Below are 18,062 nucleotides of genomic sequence, written 5' to 3'. Positions count from 1 at the left end.
CTAAAACTATGACTGAGGAAATGCAGTAGCGCTTGCAGATGTGAAAATGATTACTCGCCAACCTCAGTGGCTGCTCCGACGGTCACACTTGCATTGTAACACACTCATACCATTTTTATGGTAAAAAAACTTTAACTCTTTTTAATAAAAACAATCATGTTTTGCACAACCAAAGCCCCCTGTAGTAAACATCTGTATGAAGCTAAAGTAGTTGTGTCCAGTTCCAGCTGACAGCCTATTTAGCATCCAGTGCTTCACCCGCTCTTGCTAATGCAGATTTACAGCAGAATTCAAACAGCTGAGTGTTTGAATTTAGTCAAAGTTATTTCTATCTCAGCAGCTGGTTAGAAAAGGCGGCAAAAACAATCAGTTTGAAGACGAGCACCATGTAATTCGACCTCTGTTCATTACTGCTCCTTAGTGGATCTTCAGGTTGTGAAAATGGTCCAACATGGCACCTAGCGCCCAGCTAGCCTCGACATTCTTCACTTTCTTGGTTAACTAGAAGGGGAGAAAATAATCGAGTCACTAAAATAACTGCATGTAGAATACAAAGAATAACGGTTTGAGCATTTTTTTTAGGTAAAGGTAAAAGAAACTGTGTATTTGAACTAATGCAATGAAAGAAATGCTTAATTCATGCAAAATCACGGTATTGAATTGGAGTTTAAATTTAAGTCCTGAGCTGAGTAGGGACAAAATCAAATTTGCTTGATGGTCGGGTTGGGCTCAGGCTTCTGCAGCATGTTAAGTTTGCAGAAACCTAGACAAGAATGCACAATGTAAAGTCGTGTTAATCTATTTCTTTACAGTATAATAAATAAAGGTGCAGAAGCTCCAGTCAAATGACTGTAACAAGCACAGCGCACGCAGCCCCGCCCTGTTCTGCTCTCATCAATCACACATCCCAGAAGATTTGCGCTCGACTCACCCTGTGGTTACAACAAGCAACAAAATGGAGCTGGATGTTAAACAAAAGCTAAAAACGGGAGAAGTTAAACTGCTTACTAAAATTATAGCCTAAAAACAAAAGCAGTAAAAGCTAAATCAAACTAATATGTCTGGCTTACTTCAGGCTCCGGGCAATAATTCAAGTTAATTAGTCGGATTGGGCCCTGAACAGGTCTGGTTGGATTTTTTTATTATACCCAAATCTAAACTATGTTCAACTAAAACACCAACTAAATTCACAATGCTTCACCAGCCTAAAAGAGACTGTTGTGTCATAAAACTAGGCTCTTCACTTTGTTCCCTAACCTGCAGGACGGTGCCGTCCTTGAAGCCAAATCCATCCTTCAGCAGACAAGTGATGTAGGTCAGGTCCATACACAGGAAAGGACTGACAGCCGGGTACTCGGTCATCTTATTGCACGCTGAGCAGGAGACAAGAAACATCATCTCCGTTAGCTTGGATAATCACTCATTTGTATTCTGCTGACAGATGAGGGCAGCATTTCAGATAGAAACCACTCAGGGTCCATTGAGATGCGCGCTGTGTGTCAAGTGCAGGGAGCAGCAGATCTGTCATTGTAATGATGTATTCCTCAACCGGTCTCACCCTCTTTCGCTCTCTTCTTGAAGTCTCTGACCCGCACCGTTCCTCCTTGGACATTATCTACGATGGGAAGAGAGGGAAAAGGAGGGGATCATTATATATTTAAAATGCCAAAACAGTAATTACAACAGCTCATCTACATGCACATTTATATAGTCCTAATAACAGAGCTGATGGCCTTTCAGTGCAGACTGGCAGCGGGACGACAATTTCTATAATAACCGCACAACTATGGCTCATCAAATCCCCTGATACAGGAGCAGATGACTCACATTTTTCAGCCTCTGCCTCGCATGCAGGCGCTGTATAATTATGTAAGGTGTGGACAGGGAGGTGTGTGTGCACACACTTACTGATAAGGCCCGCATCCACAGCTCTGTCAAAGTAATAGGAGAACGCGTAGAACACGTTGCTGTCTTCGAGCTCGTGCGGCTGATGAATAATCCCCTTCACCACCTGGAGGACTTCCTGATAGCAAGGCTTGTATCCCACACGACCTGAGGGGCAAAACGGAGGCAGGCTTGCAAATTATGCATGTTCTCTTTGAACAATGTTTGCTAAAACTCTTGGAAATGTCAAGCTGGATAATGCTCAAATTTATCACATGCCCTGTTTTAGCCAGTTAAAATGATTGATTAAGGAAAATTAAGAGCAGCATGAAAAGTTACAGCCGACATCTTCTGCAGGAATCAACATGATAGATTCCAAAAGTTTTGGAAATGCTTTTTATATCTTATACCTGACCTGTATCTTGTGTCCTGGTACTTTACCGTTAAGTAGGGCTGAAATGATTCGTCGAATGATTCGAGTAGCTCGGTTATTAAAATTCGTTGAGGAAAATTTATCTGCCTTGAAACTTCAATAAATTGTGTTTTATTATTCAGGGCACTTGTTCCACCCAGGTCATTATTTGTGGTGGGCGGCGCTCTCACTTCTGCCTATGAGTTCTTGTTAAGCACTGGCAGCATGACGCTAAATTGTCCGGCGCTTTCAGAGGTTTTGGGGGACAAATAAGTAAATAAATAAATGTTAAATTTTGTGGGGCGATGCTTGGAGTATGACAGCTCGGAACCACGTCATCAGCGTTTTGGAGCAAGAGAGAGATCTGCTTACTCGATTAATCGTAAAAATATTCTATAGAGTACTCGATTACTAAAATATTGTTTTACAACAGCCCTACTATTAAGCCTCTCATCTGCTCAGGAGAGCGGCATGTGTCACAGTTGGACAGATTGGAAGTAGGGTGGTTGGGTGTCCTGTCAGACCGTCAGTTCTCAAAACCACACAATCAAAAAAAAAAAAAACTTGTAAAAGAGCATGCAGGGTCAGAGGGTACAAAGCTAGAGAAGACCCCAACAGGGTTAAGGTTCCTTCAATAGACAATTTGCTGCTAATGGATTTATTTAGGGGTAATCTCTCACATTTCGAACAGATCTTACCGTCTTGGTCTCCGCTCACTTGGTAGGTAAGACCGCCGAAGCTCCAGTCGTCCCTGAACTTACTTGGCAGGCAGGAGCTTTTAAAAACCTGCCACTCCAACCCTGGGAGAGACAGCGTGCACATAATTAATCTCCTCAATGGTCCAACAGCTTCACACCAGCTTATCACGGCCCGAGCCCGCTGATACCACACCGCTTCTGCAGGAGCGCTTCCCTGACTAATCTCCGGTTATAACATGAAATGTATATTAGCATGGAAACTGGAAGTACACCCTTTATCTAGATGGAGTGAAGGAAGACTCGTGAGTCCCTGCAGCTCTGAGAGGCAAAGCGATGACAATGAAGCTCGGTTAACCGTTTGTACCTTCTGCGCCCAGAGCACCCAGGGTGGAGAGACGGGCAGCCATTAGTCCGTTTCCAAGATAACTGCAGGAAAAAAAAAAAAGATACGAAACCAACCAAGTGGATTTAACCGGTCATTGTGAAAATTGTAGCTAAAATAGTGATTTCTGCTTGTTACTAACATCACTTTAAGAGGGCACTAAAAGCTGCACTAATTACATCTACATCCTGCGACTGTAAGATATCATTTGAAGCTTTTGCATATATTGGCATTTTAAAGACAGAACAAATCTCGTCTGCATAATGCGATCCATTACCTGTGAGTGTACAACTCAAACGTTGAGTTGAGGAAATCAAATCTGGCAACATAATCGCCGTCAGGAGCGCTCTCGATCGTTGTCTGCAGCAAATTATAAATGTGATATTAAGCTGGTGTAGTTTTTCCAACGAGTCCGTCAAAAGAGCAGAAAAGTAAGCCGACCCTCAGTTTGGGCAGGAACGTGATCTGTGTGGATCCTCCTCCCAAGTCCAGGATTCCCACAGTCTTTGTGGCGCGAGTGTTCAGGTGATCTGAAAAACAAAATGAATCACCTTAATCCAGCATCTGCAGCTGGGAGCAGCTAATCGCTTCCCACCTGAGATGCTATCATCAAAAGGCTGGCTACGGAGGACGCGTCCGTCTGAGAAAACATTCCGGCTCAGCTCGGTCCGAGAAAGATCGCAGAAGTTTGCTTTAGGGAACAAACTCATCCTTGTTCTCATCGGCTTCTATTTGTGGATGCCGGCGTGTAACGCAGTACGACGGCGGGTTAGGAAAACACATGGAGTCTGGAGAAAACATCTACGTAACGAAGGAAACAGTTTGATGTTTTCCACTTTTAGTCATGCTGCAACTGCAACCATGCATTTTACTTGGATCTTGGGTGACAGAACAACACACTGAAGTGCGTTAAATGTGAATATTAGTGCATTAATCATTATCGGTGAAAGAATTGAATGATAAGAAGTGCAATTTATTATAGTAACCGACGATTGTTATAAACAGTTTGGTTGGCATTGTGATTTATGCTCTCTAAATTACTTTTATTTGTTGTTTCCTCCATTAGAAATGTCAGTATTTATAGAGGTGAAAGCACCAGTCGCATTTTTCAGTCGATATTTGTGTTTATTGTACTTTTAAGTTTATCCTGATTCTCATTTTTATCATTTTGCAACAAATACCAAAAACATATTGTTATAAAAGTCTAAACACATATCAACCGTTCACATTGTGAAGTGGAGGTAAAAGAAAGATGCATCGTCGTTTTTGCAATTTTTTTAAACAAATATCTGAAATCTGAAAAGTGTGGCTTACATTTATATTCAGCCCAAAACCGTGAGTCAGTGTGTTTTCGCTACAAGTACAGCTGGATGTGTTTGGGGTGGGTCTTTACCAACTCTACACATTTAATACTGGAATACAGCATGATGCTGCCACCACCGTGCTTCAGCTTGGGGATGACATGTTTAGCATGTCGTATGTTGTCCAAATAGTCAACTTAGGCTTTACCCTACTACGCCTGTTCCAAATGACCATCTTATTGCTTTTTATTATTATTATTATTATTATTTTGCACTGCTTTCTTCTATATAACAATTACAGGTCACTTTGTGTCGGCCTGTTTGTTGTCGTAAGCAGACAAATTGTCAAAATGTTCAAGCTGTATAAACACTTTGCTTTACAGTACTTGCCTGTTAGAAAGTTCAGAGAAATCCAAGCTAGAATGCCTAGGATTGAAAAAAGACAGAGACATATTTAAAAAGCTGTCATTTCAGAGGACAAAAAAAAAAAAAAGCTCACTTTGAAACAAATTTGTGAAGTGCAAGCGCATGCAAGGAGAGCCGAAAATGCTGACAAACCAATTATCCGGCCGTACAACAGCCTTATAATTATTGGCTTTTAGGGCTTGAAACGACTCCACTGAAAAACTTCTGTTGTTTTTAATGCGTCATCGCAAAAAAACATCTATAATCTTCTGTAATTTAGTTAAACGCCTTCATTAAGCGAAAGGTCCTGACAGAAGATCCATCGGGCGCATCGTTAAGATGCAGACACCTTCAAAACACCAACAACAACAGTAACGGCAACGCAGAGGGGGGAGAGAAGGTGCTTGTCAGGGCAAACGCTGTACCTTCGTTCGTGCCGTTCATAATGCTGACGCTGTTGTCTGGCACCAGAAACGGGGATTCGTCAAACACGAGTTGGACCTGAGAGAGAGGAGAGGAGGGAGGCGATGTGAGGAAGAGGAAGCAGGAACTAAACGGGCCGCACATTATCAGCTGTAATGGCAGCTCATCCAGAGGTGCCCTCCGCTGGATGGGATTAATTCATTCCCTCTGGGACAGATTATTAAAAGTATCATTCATCTTCCAAGGTGCCTCAGGGCTACCCCGTCCCCCCCCTTATCCTCATAAACGACAGCCTTTGACACTGAGCTTACAGCTGCGTAACTTTCCCCTGCGGCATCGACGGATAAAAACGTACCATCCGCACAAAAAAAGGTTACAAGGCCAAAAAGCGTCTCTATGTTGAGGAGCTGCTGCCTGCTTTTGATGAGTCGTTACGGTCTGACCTGGTCCAGAAGCGCCTGGGCTTTGGCTGCGGGCAGCAGGCGGAGTCCGGCCGTGGCTCGGAGGACCAGCGGCGTTCTCTTCCAGTCCAGACGAGGAACCGTCTTCTTGGCGACCTTCAACAGCATCCTCACCGTTTCACCAGCCTGTGAGAGAGGAAATATTCACCGCAGAGCAGCGGTGACCCGGAAGGTTCTTTGGTGAAGTAGAGAGATTAAACGCGACAGATTTAAGTCGGGGGCAAAATACCGCAGGTGAATTTGCTAGGACCGTCCTTTGTTGGGAATTAATAACATAAAAATGATGCTTTTAACATGAATAATGAAACGGCACCATGAATTTAGACATTTTAGAGACAGAAAGATGGTGATAAGTCAGAGGTGTCAATCATTGAAAAGCACCTTAAACCCATCTTACAAACGGGACAATTTCAGGTAAAAAATATTGTAGTAAAGTAAAAACATAAATTAATAATTCATGTATACTGAATATTTTTTCATAGGCGACGGTTTGATTCTTGTCTTCTTAGTCAATTCAGCCTTTGACGACATCAACTGCTGAAAATATGAAATTGCCAAACCTCTAACATGTTTCCACTTGCATATCTACTAGTAATAGACATACTAATATGTACAAGTGACATTTTTGTATTTACTCATAAACAGCTGCATCTGTAAAAAAAAGAAAGCATCATCTAATTAAGCCGATGAAACCGGAGCGCAGTTCAGAGAGGTCACGCTACTTCACACCTCATTATTTCAAATTTCTCTCCTCTTTATTATTTCCAACTCCCGGTTTTGCTTGGAGGCCATCCCTGACCTTTCACCTCGGCGAAAGTGTCGCCGATCACATTCCGACAACGAACTCACCGTTTCGGGGTGGTCGGCGTACGCTGACAAACCCGGCTTTATGGAGTGGAACATCTCATTGTCCAAAACAGGCAGCGGCTCTGGAAAGGCACAACATCCACCCACATCATCAAATATGAAGCAGCCGCTAAAAGCCCTCAAATGCTTCAAACCTCTTAGCGTGCGTATGCATGATTTATCAGGCAAATTAAGCCCTATGTGACTTATGGCTTCTGAATTTACAGGTTTAATGAAGTATGAAAATGGAGTAGGTGCCAAACAAACTTCTATTAGTCAACCAAAACACACATTTTAGGGAAGCGCGGGAGAGAGAGAGAGAGAGAGAGAGAGAGAGAGAGAGAGATCTCCTCATGGTTTTACCTGAGTTGCTCTGGATGAAGGTGTAGACGTGAATGCGCGTCCCCGTGCTCCCCGCATCAAACATCACGGCGTAGAAGATGCGGCTGTGGTTTGCCGGTCGGCTCAGGCTCGGCAGGATCCCGGAAAGATCCAGGAGGGACGTCCTGAACTGGGCCCGGCTCGGCCCGGCCGCGGCGAGGAGGACCAGCAGGAGGAGCGGGCCGGACGGCTTCATCTTCCCTCTGCGGCATAAGAAGGAGGAGGAAGGGGGGAAAAAATGGAGGCTGATAAGTAGATGTTTTGAACAGCAGAAAAGCAGCTGAACTGGCTGAAGACTTTGTTCCGAGGGTTAAATTACAGGTAGCGGAGGCGCGAGAGGACGTCGGGTTATTTACGCCGGTCGGATCCGACCACGCCTCAGGCGAAGATGATGTCCAGCCAACCAAAAGCGATGTTTACCGTCTGTGTTGGCTCGCATGGAAAGTTTAAACACGTCGCTTAACAATCAGAGGAGGCGGCTCGCCGGGTTTCAACAATGTATCATAAAAATGTTTCAATTCCCATGGACTCCGGTCAAACACTGCTAAAATTACACGGGCGCCTCTTACGGGATTCACAATTACAGGGTTGTCTAATAATCGCTGCCAAAACCCCTCTCCCTGTACTGCTAAACACTTCACTGAGGTGTTTGAGAGTTGAGAGGCTTTTTAGATCCATTTCCCATGGACGGAGTCGTACTCCACTGTCACACCAGCTGTGTGACGGTAAAATTTAACTTTAAAGGGCTTTTCGTTCTAGATGTTTGCTCATTAAAGCTGCATCTGCAAAAATAAAAAACACACAGGAAAAAAAAAAGCCACAACAACAATATCCAATTAAATCTGACTGACTAGGAATTACGCCGTCTCGCATGTAATCACATAATTTGTCTTCTCATATTACACCTTTCCATCCATTTGGAGCACTTAGACGAAATTACACACACGGAACGGAGACCGGGGTCTCTGCACATTTTTTTCAAGCCAAAATTTCACACTTTTGCTGAAAAATGTCTCTGCGGTTCTCAGTCGAGATATATATNAAAATGGGGCAAATTTGTTGACAGGAAAATACTTTAATGTCTTTGAGATCATTAATGCAAAGCATCTTGGAAAAAATAAATAAAAAAAAAAAAGATAAATTTTGTTTTTGTCTTTTTACCTGCTTGCCGTAGAAGTTGGTGTCTCCTCTGAAGGAACCTCTGGAGCCGGTGAAGGAGAACATGGGCAGAGGGACGGGGATAGGTACATTCACCCCAACCTGTGGAAATGCATTAAACCGTCCATGTTTCACTGCCAAAATGACTGGAAAGCAGCAGGGACAGACAACATACATTTATACCAAATGAATCTCTTTATACCCAAGTGCTGAAATCTGAAATCTGGATTTAGGGATTTTGCAGAATCTAAGAGGATTTGTTGCAAACATTGATGAGAACCAGACAAATCTGAGAACTCCCATTTATAAAGCCGCAACAGAACAAAACAATCCATCTTCCTGATAAGGGGTCACGTTCGATAATTACGACTGCTCACTGGAGCTCTGCTGAGCCGTTTTGCTCGGCGCCGCGTTGTACATTTTGTCGCTCAAATTGGTTTTTTTAGGTCTACCCAACTGCATCCGGAGGCAATTTGGTCCATGTTATTAATAACTCCACCTAGGAAACCGGCAACAAACGGTGAGGTTCCGCGGCGTCGTGCGTATACAAATTCATCAAGTAATGACAGGCTGAGATGATGATGCAAATGAGCTTCAAGCCATAAACCACTGATGCTTCAGAAATGTTTTCAGCCAGCGGGAAAGCCGATTATCACGACACAACAAACCGCGGCTTCCAAGGTGCGCGACTGAGCTCGACATCGCTAATTCAAAAGCAACCGCGTCTCCATTAAAGCTGAAACGCTTGTTGATTAAACTTAACCCTTGCGTCTTTGTACAAACATCTCTCCCTTTCTCTCACCTGGCCCACATCCACCTCGTGTGTGTATTTGCGCGCCGTGGCTCCGTTGGTGGTAAAAATGGCCGTGCCGTTGCCATAAGGGTTTCTGTTGATCAGAGATATGGCTTCGTCCAAGCTGTCGGCTTCCAGGATTATGAGCACCGGCCCAAAGATCTCCTCCTTATAGCATTTCATGTCCGGCTGAAAACAACAGACATGATCAGAGTGTGGAAAAAAAACCAATCTTGAGCACTATTAAAGAGCAAGACTGTTACTAGTATGCTCATTTTGCAGAAAATAATGATGCATAAAAAAAAACTGCACAGTTTCCCTATTTTAGGAGGCTTGGAGGGTTTCATTAGTCTGCAATATACAATGTCTGTCTAATAATAACCATGCTGGAGAGAAGAAAATCTGTATTCTCCTCAACTTAGTTATACAAGTTATAGTTGGACTTTTAAGCTGAATCTCCACCATCGTTAAGCTCTGTGAATTTACCAATTCATGTAAACAGAATCAGGAAAGAAATGGGAAGAGCAGGACGAACTTTCTCATTCCTCTGATGAGCAAAGAGACTGATGGGAGTTTTCTTTCACTTTAGATCCAAATAGGTTTTTCAGAAATGAAAACTTCTTCCTTGGTGATATTATTCTCTTTCCATTTTCAGAACGCCCTGCAGGGACATGCAGCCCCAGAGGAAAATCGTTCTTTTGTACAGTAAAGAATAATAATAGAGACAGCTAAAGTCCAGTTCATCTATTTTGTCCAACCGATAATGACTTTAAAAGTATTCACACCCTTTGGACCTTTTACCTTTTGTCTTGGGCTGTAACTAATGGTTATTTTAATAATCAATTATTGTGATTTTTGGCTAAAATATATTTGCATAAAAAGGTGTTTTTATCTTAAATGTAAAATTTGTATTTCTTTGTACATTTTTGGCTTAATTGCTGCTCCAAATATGATTTTTTTGTCTCCCTCCTTTCCCCCCCCCCCAACAACGGGCCTTGTTTGAGTCTGTATACTTCAGTTAATTAATAAATTATTATTATTTAAATAATTTATTAATCAAGATTAATCCAAATTATCGTCTCAGTCCTAATTTTGTCATGTCTTTTTTTTTTGAGGATGGAGTGTGATGGACCAAAACAAAGTAGTGCATGATTGTGAAGTGGATGGATACCAAATATAAACCCAACTACCTCATGTTGGTTCATAGCATAAAACTAGGGGTGTAAAGATTTATCGGTGCTGATTTCCTTAATTTTAGGAGATCGGTAATCGGCCAATTTTTACCTGTGAAGCCGATCTTATCCACTGATGTCATCAACCTCGGCAAAGGTCAAAAAAAAAAAAAAATCAACCACTGTGCTTTTCTTTTCTCCCATGAGAGACGTTTGACTGACAAACCGGCCGACCAGGTCATGTCTGCACATTTACAGTTAACAACAGTCACCCCATGGTTGCCAATTCAGCAACTTTCTTGATATTTGAGCAACATTTCAGAAAATAAAATGGTAGCGGCCAAAATCGGAATCAGTAACTTAGGCTTTTTAAAAGATCGGTAATCGGCAATTGGCCAGAAAACTGCAATCGGTGCACCTCTACATAAAACCTAATGGAAAAAAAAAAAAGCTTAGGGGGGTTGAATACTTTTGGAAGACTGTAAATTCAGATGGCCAGCTCACCTTTACGTTGCTCAGGATGGTGGGTCCGACAAAGTTTCCGTTCTCGTATCCTTTGACGTGAACATTCCTCCCGTCCAGCAGCAGCTTGGCGCCTTCATCCACGCCGCTCTGGATCAAATACTCCACTTTGGCCCTGGCTTCAGGGGAGATCAGGGGCCCCACATCGGCCCCGGGCTGATCGCCTGGAGCAAAAACAATTTGTATATTTGAGCAGGGCAGCGTCCTCAACGGGCATTTTCTGATAAAAATCTGTAATAAGTGGTTATACTTTAGGCTGTTTTGCATATATATATCTAAAAAAAAAAAAAGAAGACACTAATCTTCTTTTGACTGTTCCTGAGGGGGAGTTACCTGCGTTTACGCGCAGCGATCTGGAGCGCTCCACCAGCTCTGGGAGCCAGTCACGAGACTCCCCAACGAAGATGGCAGTGGAGAGAGCCATGCATCGCTGGCCGGCTGCTCCGAAAGCGGCCCCCACCAGTTGGTTGATGGTGTTCTCCTTGTTGGCGTCAGGCATCACCACACCATGGTTCTTGGCACCCTGAACGACAAAATTGAGGACAGTTCTCCGATGTGCGAATCATCACTGGAAATAATTGGCTCTTTAACGTCAGAGTGGTGCGATTTGAGAGCGTCCAGCGAAGCAGTGAGAGTACCATGTTGGACTGAACCCTCTTTCCGTTCTTGGAGCCGCGCTCGTAGATGTACTCTCCTGCTTGGTTGGATCCCACAAAGCTGATGGCTTTGATGGCTGGATGGTCACAGATGAAATTCACAGCTACACACAAACAAAAAGAAAAAAAAAAAAAGTGGTTTAAGCTCCTTCTTTTTATTTTTTGTTTAAATCTGTGCCTCAGCTTTAAAGGAATGCATCCAAATTATGATTTACACAGCTCCGAACAAGCATTCCCACCTTTCCACAAGTTGTCCTATTACAGCCACACTCTTTAATTTAATTTATTAGGATTTAATTTTGCAGTTATGAAGCCAAAACTGTCCAAAAATGAATACATGATTCATATCAGGTTAAAAAAATAATAATTTGTTTGTAAATATACTTGGAACTTCTCAAATGGTATAAAGTTAACCTGGTTAAAAAATAAAAATCTCCTATTAAGCACCTCTTACTATCCAATTATTAAATGATTAAATCAAAGAAAAAGTAGTCGATACTGATATATTTTCACTGCGTTATTACATTTTAGGCAAAAAATGTCAATTTTCTTATTTAAGAAAATGAATTGAATTGTTTATTTGCATTTATTAAACTGTTTCTAACATCGTATAAAAAAATGCCTACACGTTTAAATCAGAAATCTGCAAAATGAGACGATTTTTTTCAATCATGATACTTTAGAACTATTACTGTTTTTCTAGTTAACTGTACGGCTGTAACTGTGTGTCGCAGTTATTTTAGTCCACAAACACAAATACTTGAAAAACATTCCTATCTAGTCACATAAATAGTATTTTCACTAAAATGCACAAAGTAACTTCATTTAATCATAGTTTCAAATATGTTAATACACCTTTACTGAACAAATAGGATAAAATAATAAAATTTAAAAAAAACGCCAATCCAAACAAAACCCAGAGTTTTACAATAAATCACAATCTTATGGTAAAAACTTTATCATGATAAATGACAAACAATACGATAAATGCACCTGTAACTCCAGTTTATATTATTTTGTGGAAGGGAGTTATTTTTGGATTCCTCACTATTGTTTACCACAAACTCACACTGGGAAGCCGTAACGCAGCAGAGACTCACCTGCATGCTGCCCATGGATGATGTTCAGAGTGCCATCTGGTGCGCCCGCGTCCTGCAGCAGCTTGGCCAGGAGCATGGTGCATCCTGGGACGCGCTCGGACGGCTTCATCAAGTACGTGTTGCCGCACACCATACCGACGGGGAACATCCACAGAGGAATCATGGCCGGGAAGTTGAAGGGGGCGACGCCGGCGCAGACGCCGAGGGGCAGGCGGTACGTGTACGTGTCCATGTCCTTGGTGATGGAGGGGAGGGTTTCGCCCAGCATGAGGGAGGTGATGCTGCAGGCGTGTTCAACCACCTCTGAGGGGAGCAGATGCATTTATATACATATACAAAAAAAAATTAATGAAATGTAACGAGACAGCCAAACCGCTCTTGTTCTGCTCAGTTATTTACACTTGGAACAAAATCAAAAGCATCGCTGCTCTGATAAAACGTATTCTTCACGTTGCATTAGTATTAACACACACGTTAATTACCACACAAGCTACAGCTCGACTGTGATTGGAACCAGACGGCTTTGGCAGCCAAAAGTCTTGCCCCCCTCCACCGCCTACCGACCCGCTCTGCGTATTTGTATGCAGATATCTGTTTAAAGAGATTAACCTGCTACCCTGAGCCTGATTGTGTTCATTAGGGACAATTAGGAAGGCTCCCACCTGCCTCGGTAAGCTGCCGTAATAGATGGTGCATGTCAGGGATAAATCCAAGCCGAGACACGGAGCGGAATGTCAGCAGACTTGTCAGACAGGATTACATTCACTTCCAAGGGTGAGTCAAAATTTACAGTGAATAACAGAAGTATTCGTACTTCTTCAAATTGAGATTTTAGGTACATAATTGTGGGGTGCATAGAAAAGATGCAAGGTTTTTCTCTTTTTTCAAATAATCACTGGGCGTTTGTTTTAAATAAATAATTCCTCCATATTTATTGTACAACTTTTTCCATCATTATTAAGGAATTACTGACTCCTATATATTGCTGAAAAGTTACTTGTAAGTTCGTTTTGTCTTATTTCAAGTGTCCTAACATATTTGCACTAGAAAGNTTTTTTTTTTAACAAAATTTCAATGTTGAATATGCCTCCATGCTGATTCAGCTTAAAAAAAAACCAATACTTAATTTTCCCACGGCTGCATAAGAACTGTGAGAAACAGACAAACATGTTTAACAATGCCTTCGCTCCAGCTGTGCAACCTCAGTCCCCTGCGACTTGTGTCGGTGTAAATTAAATATGTGGCTCCGTAGCAGCAGAACGCGCTCAGCCAAAGGTCACAGACCAGAGCCACAAAGTGTGTTCATCCTCAATTCTTTTGCTGCGAACTGAGCCCCAGAAACGCCAGGCCCTCCAGGATTATAAATCCCTATTGATCAGATTAAAAATGGTGCCCACAGTGCAATAGGGGGGTATTGGTACTGTATCCATTTGGCCCCTTTGTTGCCAAATCAATTAACGCAGCAGCGTAGATAAGGACGCTTTCATTTTGGTTCTTCAATTTTAAGTCTTTCCCAGAGGCAAATGCATTTTTTTTTTTTTAAATGAAAAGCATCACAAGTCAAGATTTGGTTCGTCTACATTTACGACATCTGCCCTCGACATTTCATAGTTCTCAGTCCTTCACACCTCTTTGTTGTGAATTAGCGCTATATCAATAAATGTAACGGCATTCACCATGAATTTTTGTAGTTTGTAGTTAAAAAAAATTATATTTTCTGTATGTCATACTGTGTATAAAATCTAATCTAGAGTCAAGGTTTTACTTGTAGAGTTTCACATTCCAGGATTGTTCTGCTTACTTTATTTCTATGAAGATTATGACTGAAACTACTCAGTGGGGAGTAGTTTCAGTCTACTCCCCGCTGAGTAGCACGGAGTAGACTGCAACTACTCCCCGCTACTAGTCTACTCAGCGGGGAGTAGACTAGTAGTACTCAGTCTACTCCCTGCTGAGTAGCGGGGGAGCAGACTGCTTGCTAACCTGCCAGCAAGCATGGGGGGGAAGTAAAAAGAACAAAAAAGTGAATCTTTAAGAGTAAACATGACAATTGGATTACAAGCGACAGATATATTGATACACTGAGATTATAATTAATTTTTACAAGCTAACAACTAAAGCAGCATGAAATAACATCCATCAAGAGAGTATTAATAGCATGCTGCTGCATAGTAAATGAGAATTTTGTTTCATTGTGCACTAATATTTGCAGATGTAAAACATACATGAATGTTTATTTAAATAAATTTGGCTTAGTTATACAGTAAACTCATAAATTAATATAATTAGTAAAGTAAATGTCAGGTACGACTTGAAACAACATGAGACTGGACATAAAAATTGTCTATTTTAAAGCGACCAGCTGTAAATTAATTGTTAGCAAATAAAAGATAAACTATTTTTGAAATGTGCAAGGCCACAATACATACAGCAGGAGTAAAAAGATATATTTATATATTTCTGTAAGCTACGTCTCCCTGTAAACCATTTATTTGTTTTCTTTTTTATTTACAATGACACCATACCCTGCAGCAAAACACATTTATGTACACATCATTTAAGAAAGGTGTTATTGAGTCCATAGTTAATTTGAGGCCTCTTACAAACTTCGGTCGCCTCTGGCTGAGAATATATGTTTACAATTTAGCAAAGATAGTTGTTTAGAACGAAAACTGCCTTACAATTACTCAAAAGAGATAGTCACAAGATAAATTTGAACGCACTATACACCCTCAGTTTATTTACTTAACATTAAGGATAATTATCAGATAACTTTATTGGCTACAGCTGTAAGTAAACAGTCGTGGTGATTAGCATCCTTGCTACATTACAGAAAGCTAAAGGCTAAAGTTTGACGAGCTAACATTAGTTTGACGATTAAATAAAACGACGGGTTTACCAAACTAAACCTTTAATCATAAAATCTTTAAAACAGTGAAATAACAAAGGATTAGAGTCCGTAGCTAACGCGACAGAGTGGTATTTAAAGGCTAAACACTGCAGCCTCACCATGATGTCCGACTGACTCCTCGCAGTGGTATAAGGAGTAGTTTGGGTTCGGTCCGAACTCACATCAGAACCAACTCCCGGTTCTAAGTAATAAACTCCTAAAGTCCGGATCATCAGTTTACGGAGTCTGTGATGGTTAATCTTCCGCCGGAAGTAATTCCTCTCTAATCTGTCATAAACTGACAAAACATCAACATGGGATAAAGTGATTAGATAGATATATGATAGTTTCGCACTTATGGAGCACCATAAACGCCTCATGGTCAGGTTATGCCATCTTGTTTTGCTTATGTAATCAATATTAAATCTAAAGCGAAACAAAACACGGACACACCTTTAATGACATCATATGAGGCACAAAGTAGCGGGTCAGTTCTTTAGCATGCTCACTTTTTTTTTGTTTTTTTTTTGTTCTTAAAAACTACTCCTTTGATTCGGTTCACCAGTTTATAACTGCCACTTAGTTTTTTTTTAAATGTATTTAGCCATTTTAATTAATTGTGGGGCTAAATAGTTAGAAAACGTTCAAAATTTCTGTGTAATTTGGTTTGGTTCTGATCTCCGTTTGGTCAATTGAGTCCTATAAAATATGTGAGATCAGAATCTTTGTTCAAACCAAAAGACCTCAAGTGATTTACTCATTGTCTTTTTACTAATATCTGACCAGCTGGATTTTTGTGCCTCTTGTGATGTCATTGACCCAGATTCAGTCAAATCGGTTTTTCTTTTCTTCAGAGCTCCTTTTAAAAACTTTTTAAGTTTTTGTACTTCTACAGTGGGAATCCATACCTCATTAACCAGCTACGTTTTATTACCAATGTACAATATTTATTTTAAAAAACAGCACTAGATGGTACCTTTAAATCATAATCATCCGGATCGTCAGCTTGGTCATTCCTTAGTAGTTAATTTTACTCCAGAAATAATTGCCATCTATTTATAATTCATAAACTGCTGAAACAGGAGTGTGCAACATTAGTGTGCATTACAGCATGGTTCAGATGAACGAGTAAAGTACAATAGTGCACAGAAATCAATGTTCACTCCACTCAAATGACTGTTTTTATTACAATAGCTCACAGTGCCATCACCGTTTGCTCTCACAAACTCAAAGGGAATCACCGTTTGCTCTCACAAACTCAAAGGGAATCAAGGGTACAAGGTTTAAAGTGGCTACATGATTAATGTGTTGCTTTCAAAAATTGTAACATGAGTAATAACAGTACATGTCGGATATTTTACCATACTGGCTGATTTAGATTATTATGGTTCAAGTTCACAGCATGCAGTACAGTCCGATCTAACCATAACACCTTTACTGCTACAAACTGAATCTGACAGTAATGCAAATCCGACCCACAACATGAGACACTATTTAGTGCCCTTACAGTACAAAAACAAGATTTCCTTTTAGTTTTAATGAAGTAAAACTGCAACTTAGGTCAGTTTTGTGTGCATAATTTTTTTTCACATTTAAAATCAGATTAATGAAACTATTTGTTCATAAACCTGCACAAAGATTCTTGTTCTGCAGCTGAAAACCAGAATTTCTCTCTTTGCAATATAATAAAACCAACCGGCCTTGACTAACTGACCAACCCTGAGGTCTGTTCAGGACAAGTAAGAAAACAGATGAGGAATATAACCTACACCTGTGTGTTGGTGCACCATGTGTGAGGAAATAAAATGGCTGTAATTTGTTGTTTTTCAACAAATTTAAAAGTTAAAACATTTGCATTAAAAAAAAAGAAAAAAAAGGAGGGTTTCATTTTCCCAAGCAGTAAAATAAAGAAGTAACCGATAATAGCTTCCTGAACTCCACTCTGTCTTCTTGTTAAGGCAGGTAGGAAGTCAGTGAGGTATAAACTGTCTCTTTAGCTTAGCGTCCCATGGTCGGCATGGTGACAGCAGGGCTTGTTACCGTGGCGTCCTCTGCCTTCCACTGAGACGTCACGGTCTTGATCTGAGTGAAGAACTGAATGCCCTGCAGGGAAAATGGGGCAAATTTGTTGACAGGAAAATACTTTAATGTCTTTGAGATCATTAATGCAAAGCATCTTGGAAAAAATAAATAAAAAAAAAAAAGATAAATTTTGTTTTTGTCTTTTTACCTGCTTGCCGTAGAAGTTGGTGTCTCCTCTGAAGGAACCTCTGGAGCCGGTGAAGGAGAACATGGGTAGAGGGACGGGGATAGGTACATTCACCCCAACCTGTGGAAATGCATTAAACCGTCCATGTTTCACTGCCAAAATGACTGGAAAGCAGCAGGGACAGACAACATACATTTATACCAAATGAATCTCTTTATACCCAAGTGCTGAAATCTGAAATCTGGATTTAGGGATTTTGCAGAATCTAAGAGGATTTGTTGCAAACATTGACGAGAACCAGACAAATCTGAGAACTCCCATTTATAAAGCCGCAACAGAACAAAACAATCCATCTTCCTGATAAGGGGT

At 41.0% G+C, this 18,062-nt stretch overlaps 3 protein-coding genes across 3 annotated transcripts in view; all 3 read right to left on the bottom strand.

Moving 5' to 3' along the window:
• Positions 1–117: 117 nt before the first annotated feature.
• LOC103152661 (ectonucleoside triphosphate diphosphohydrolase 5-like) lies at positions 118–15,903 on the bottom strand. Its single transcript, XM_007573225.2, has 14 exons — positions 15,604–15,903; positions 7,176–7,396; positions 6,816–6,895; positions 5,949–6,092; positions 5,508–5,583; positions 5,068–5,103; positions 3,818–3,906; positions 3,654–3,736; positions 3,359–3,420; positions 2,995–3,096; positions 1,909–2,052; positions 1,559–1,615; positions 1,258–1,373; positions 118–501 (listed from the first exon to the last, which is right to left on the bottom strand). Exons 2-14 carry the CDS (start codon positions 7,387–7,389, stop codon positions 418–420), a joined length of 1,287 nt encoding a protein of 428 aa, XP_007573287.1. The 5' UTR covers positions 7,390–7,396; positions 15,604–15,903; the 3' UTR covers positions 118–417.
• Positions 8,343–18,062, bottom strand: part of LOC103152679 (methylmalonate-semialdehyde dehydrogenase [acylating], mitochondrial-like) — a gene marked incomplete at its 3' end in the record, with an annotated part of 22,716 nt that continues 12,996 nt past the window's right edge. Inside the window, exons 7-12 of the mRNA XM_016661284.1 lie at positions 12,595–12,897; positions 11,477–11,598; positions 11,172–11,361; positions 10,821–11,002; positions 9,154–9,333; positions 8,343–8,453 (exon numbers count right to left, since the gene is read on the bottom strand). Coding sequence (XP_016516770.1) covers positions 8,343–8,453; positions 9,154–9,333; positions 10,821–11,002; positions 11,172–11,361; positions 11,477–11,598; positions 12,595–12,897 — 1,088 coding nt within the window. The remainder of the gene's footprint in view (positions 8,454–9,153; positions 9,334–10,820; positions 11,003–11,171; positions 11,362–11,476; positions 11,599–12,594; positions 12,898–18,062) is intronic.
• The window catches only part of LOC103152662 (methylmalonate-semialdehyde dehydrogenase [acylating], mitochondrial-like), a 2,079-nt gene continuing 657 nt past the window's right edge, over positions 16,641–18,062 (bottom strand). The window contains exons 2-3 of the mRNA XM_007573226.2: positions 17,715–17,813; positions 16,641–17,587 (exon numbers count right to left, since the gene is read on the bottom strand). Coding sequence (XP_007573288.1) covers positions 17,483–17,587; positions 17,715–17,813 — 204 coding nt within the window. The 3' untranslated portion in view covers positions 16,641–17,482. The remainder of the gene's footprint in view (positions 17,588–17,714; positions 17,814–18,062) is intronic.

The sequence above is a fragment of the Poecilia formosa genome, unplaced genomic scaffold (genome assembly GCF_000485575.1).
Source record: "Poecilia formosa unplaced genomic scaffold, Poecilia_formosa-5.1.2 Scaffold321, whole genome shotgun sequence".
Classification (NCBI taxonomy): domain Eukaryota; kingdom Metazoa; phylum Chordata; class Actinopteri; order Cyprinodontiformes; family Poeciliidae; genus Poecilia; species Poecilia formosa.
The sequence above is the reverse complement of the archived record's forward strand: the minus strand, read 5'-3'. Positions and strand labels throughout refer to the sequence as shown.

Bases quoted from the DNA above. Each gene is read 5' to 3' on its own strand.
- LOC103152661 (XM_007573225.2), bottom strand. From the start codon at position 7,389: ATGAAGCCGTCCGGCCCGCTCCTCCTGCTGGTCCTCCTCGCCGCGGCC. The intron at 6,896-7,175 runs GTAAAACCATGA...GTGCCTTTCCAG, and splicing joins CTTCATCCAGAGCAACTCAG to AGCCGCTGCCTGTTTTGGAC. The intron at 3,737-3,817 runs GTCGGCTTACTT...AATTTGCTGCAG, and splicing joins CGTTCCTGCCCAAACTGAGG to ACAACGATCGAGAGCGCTCC.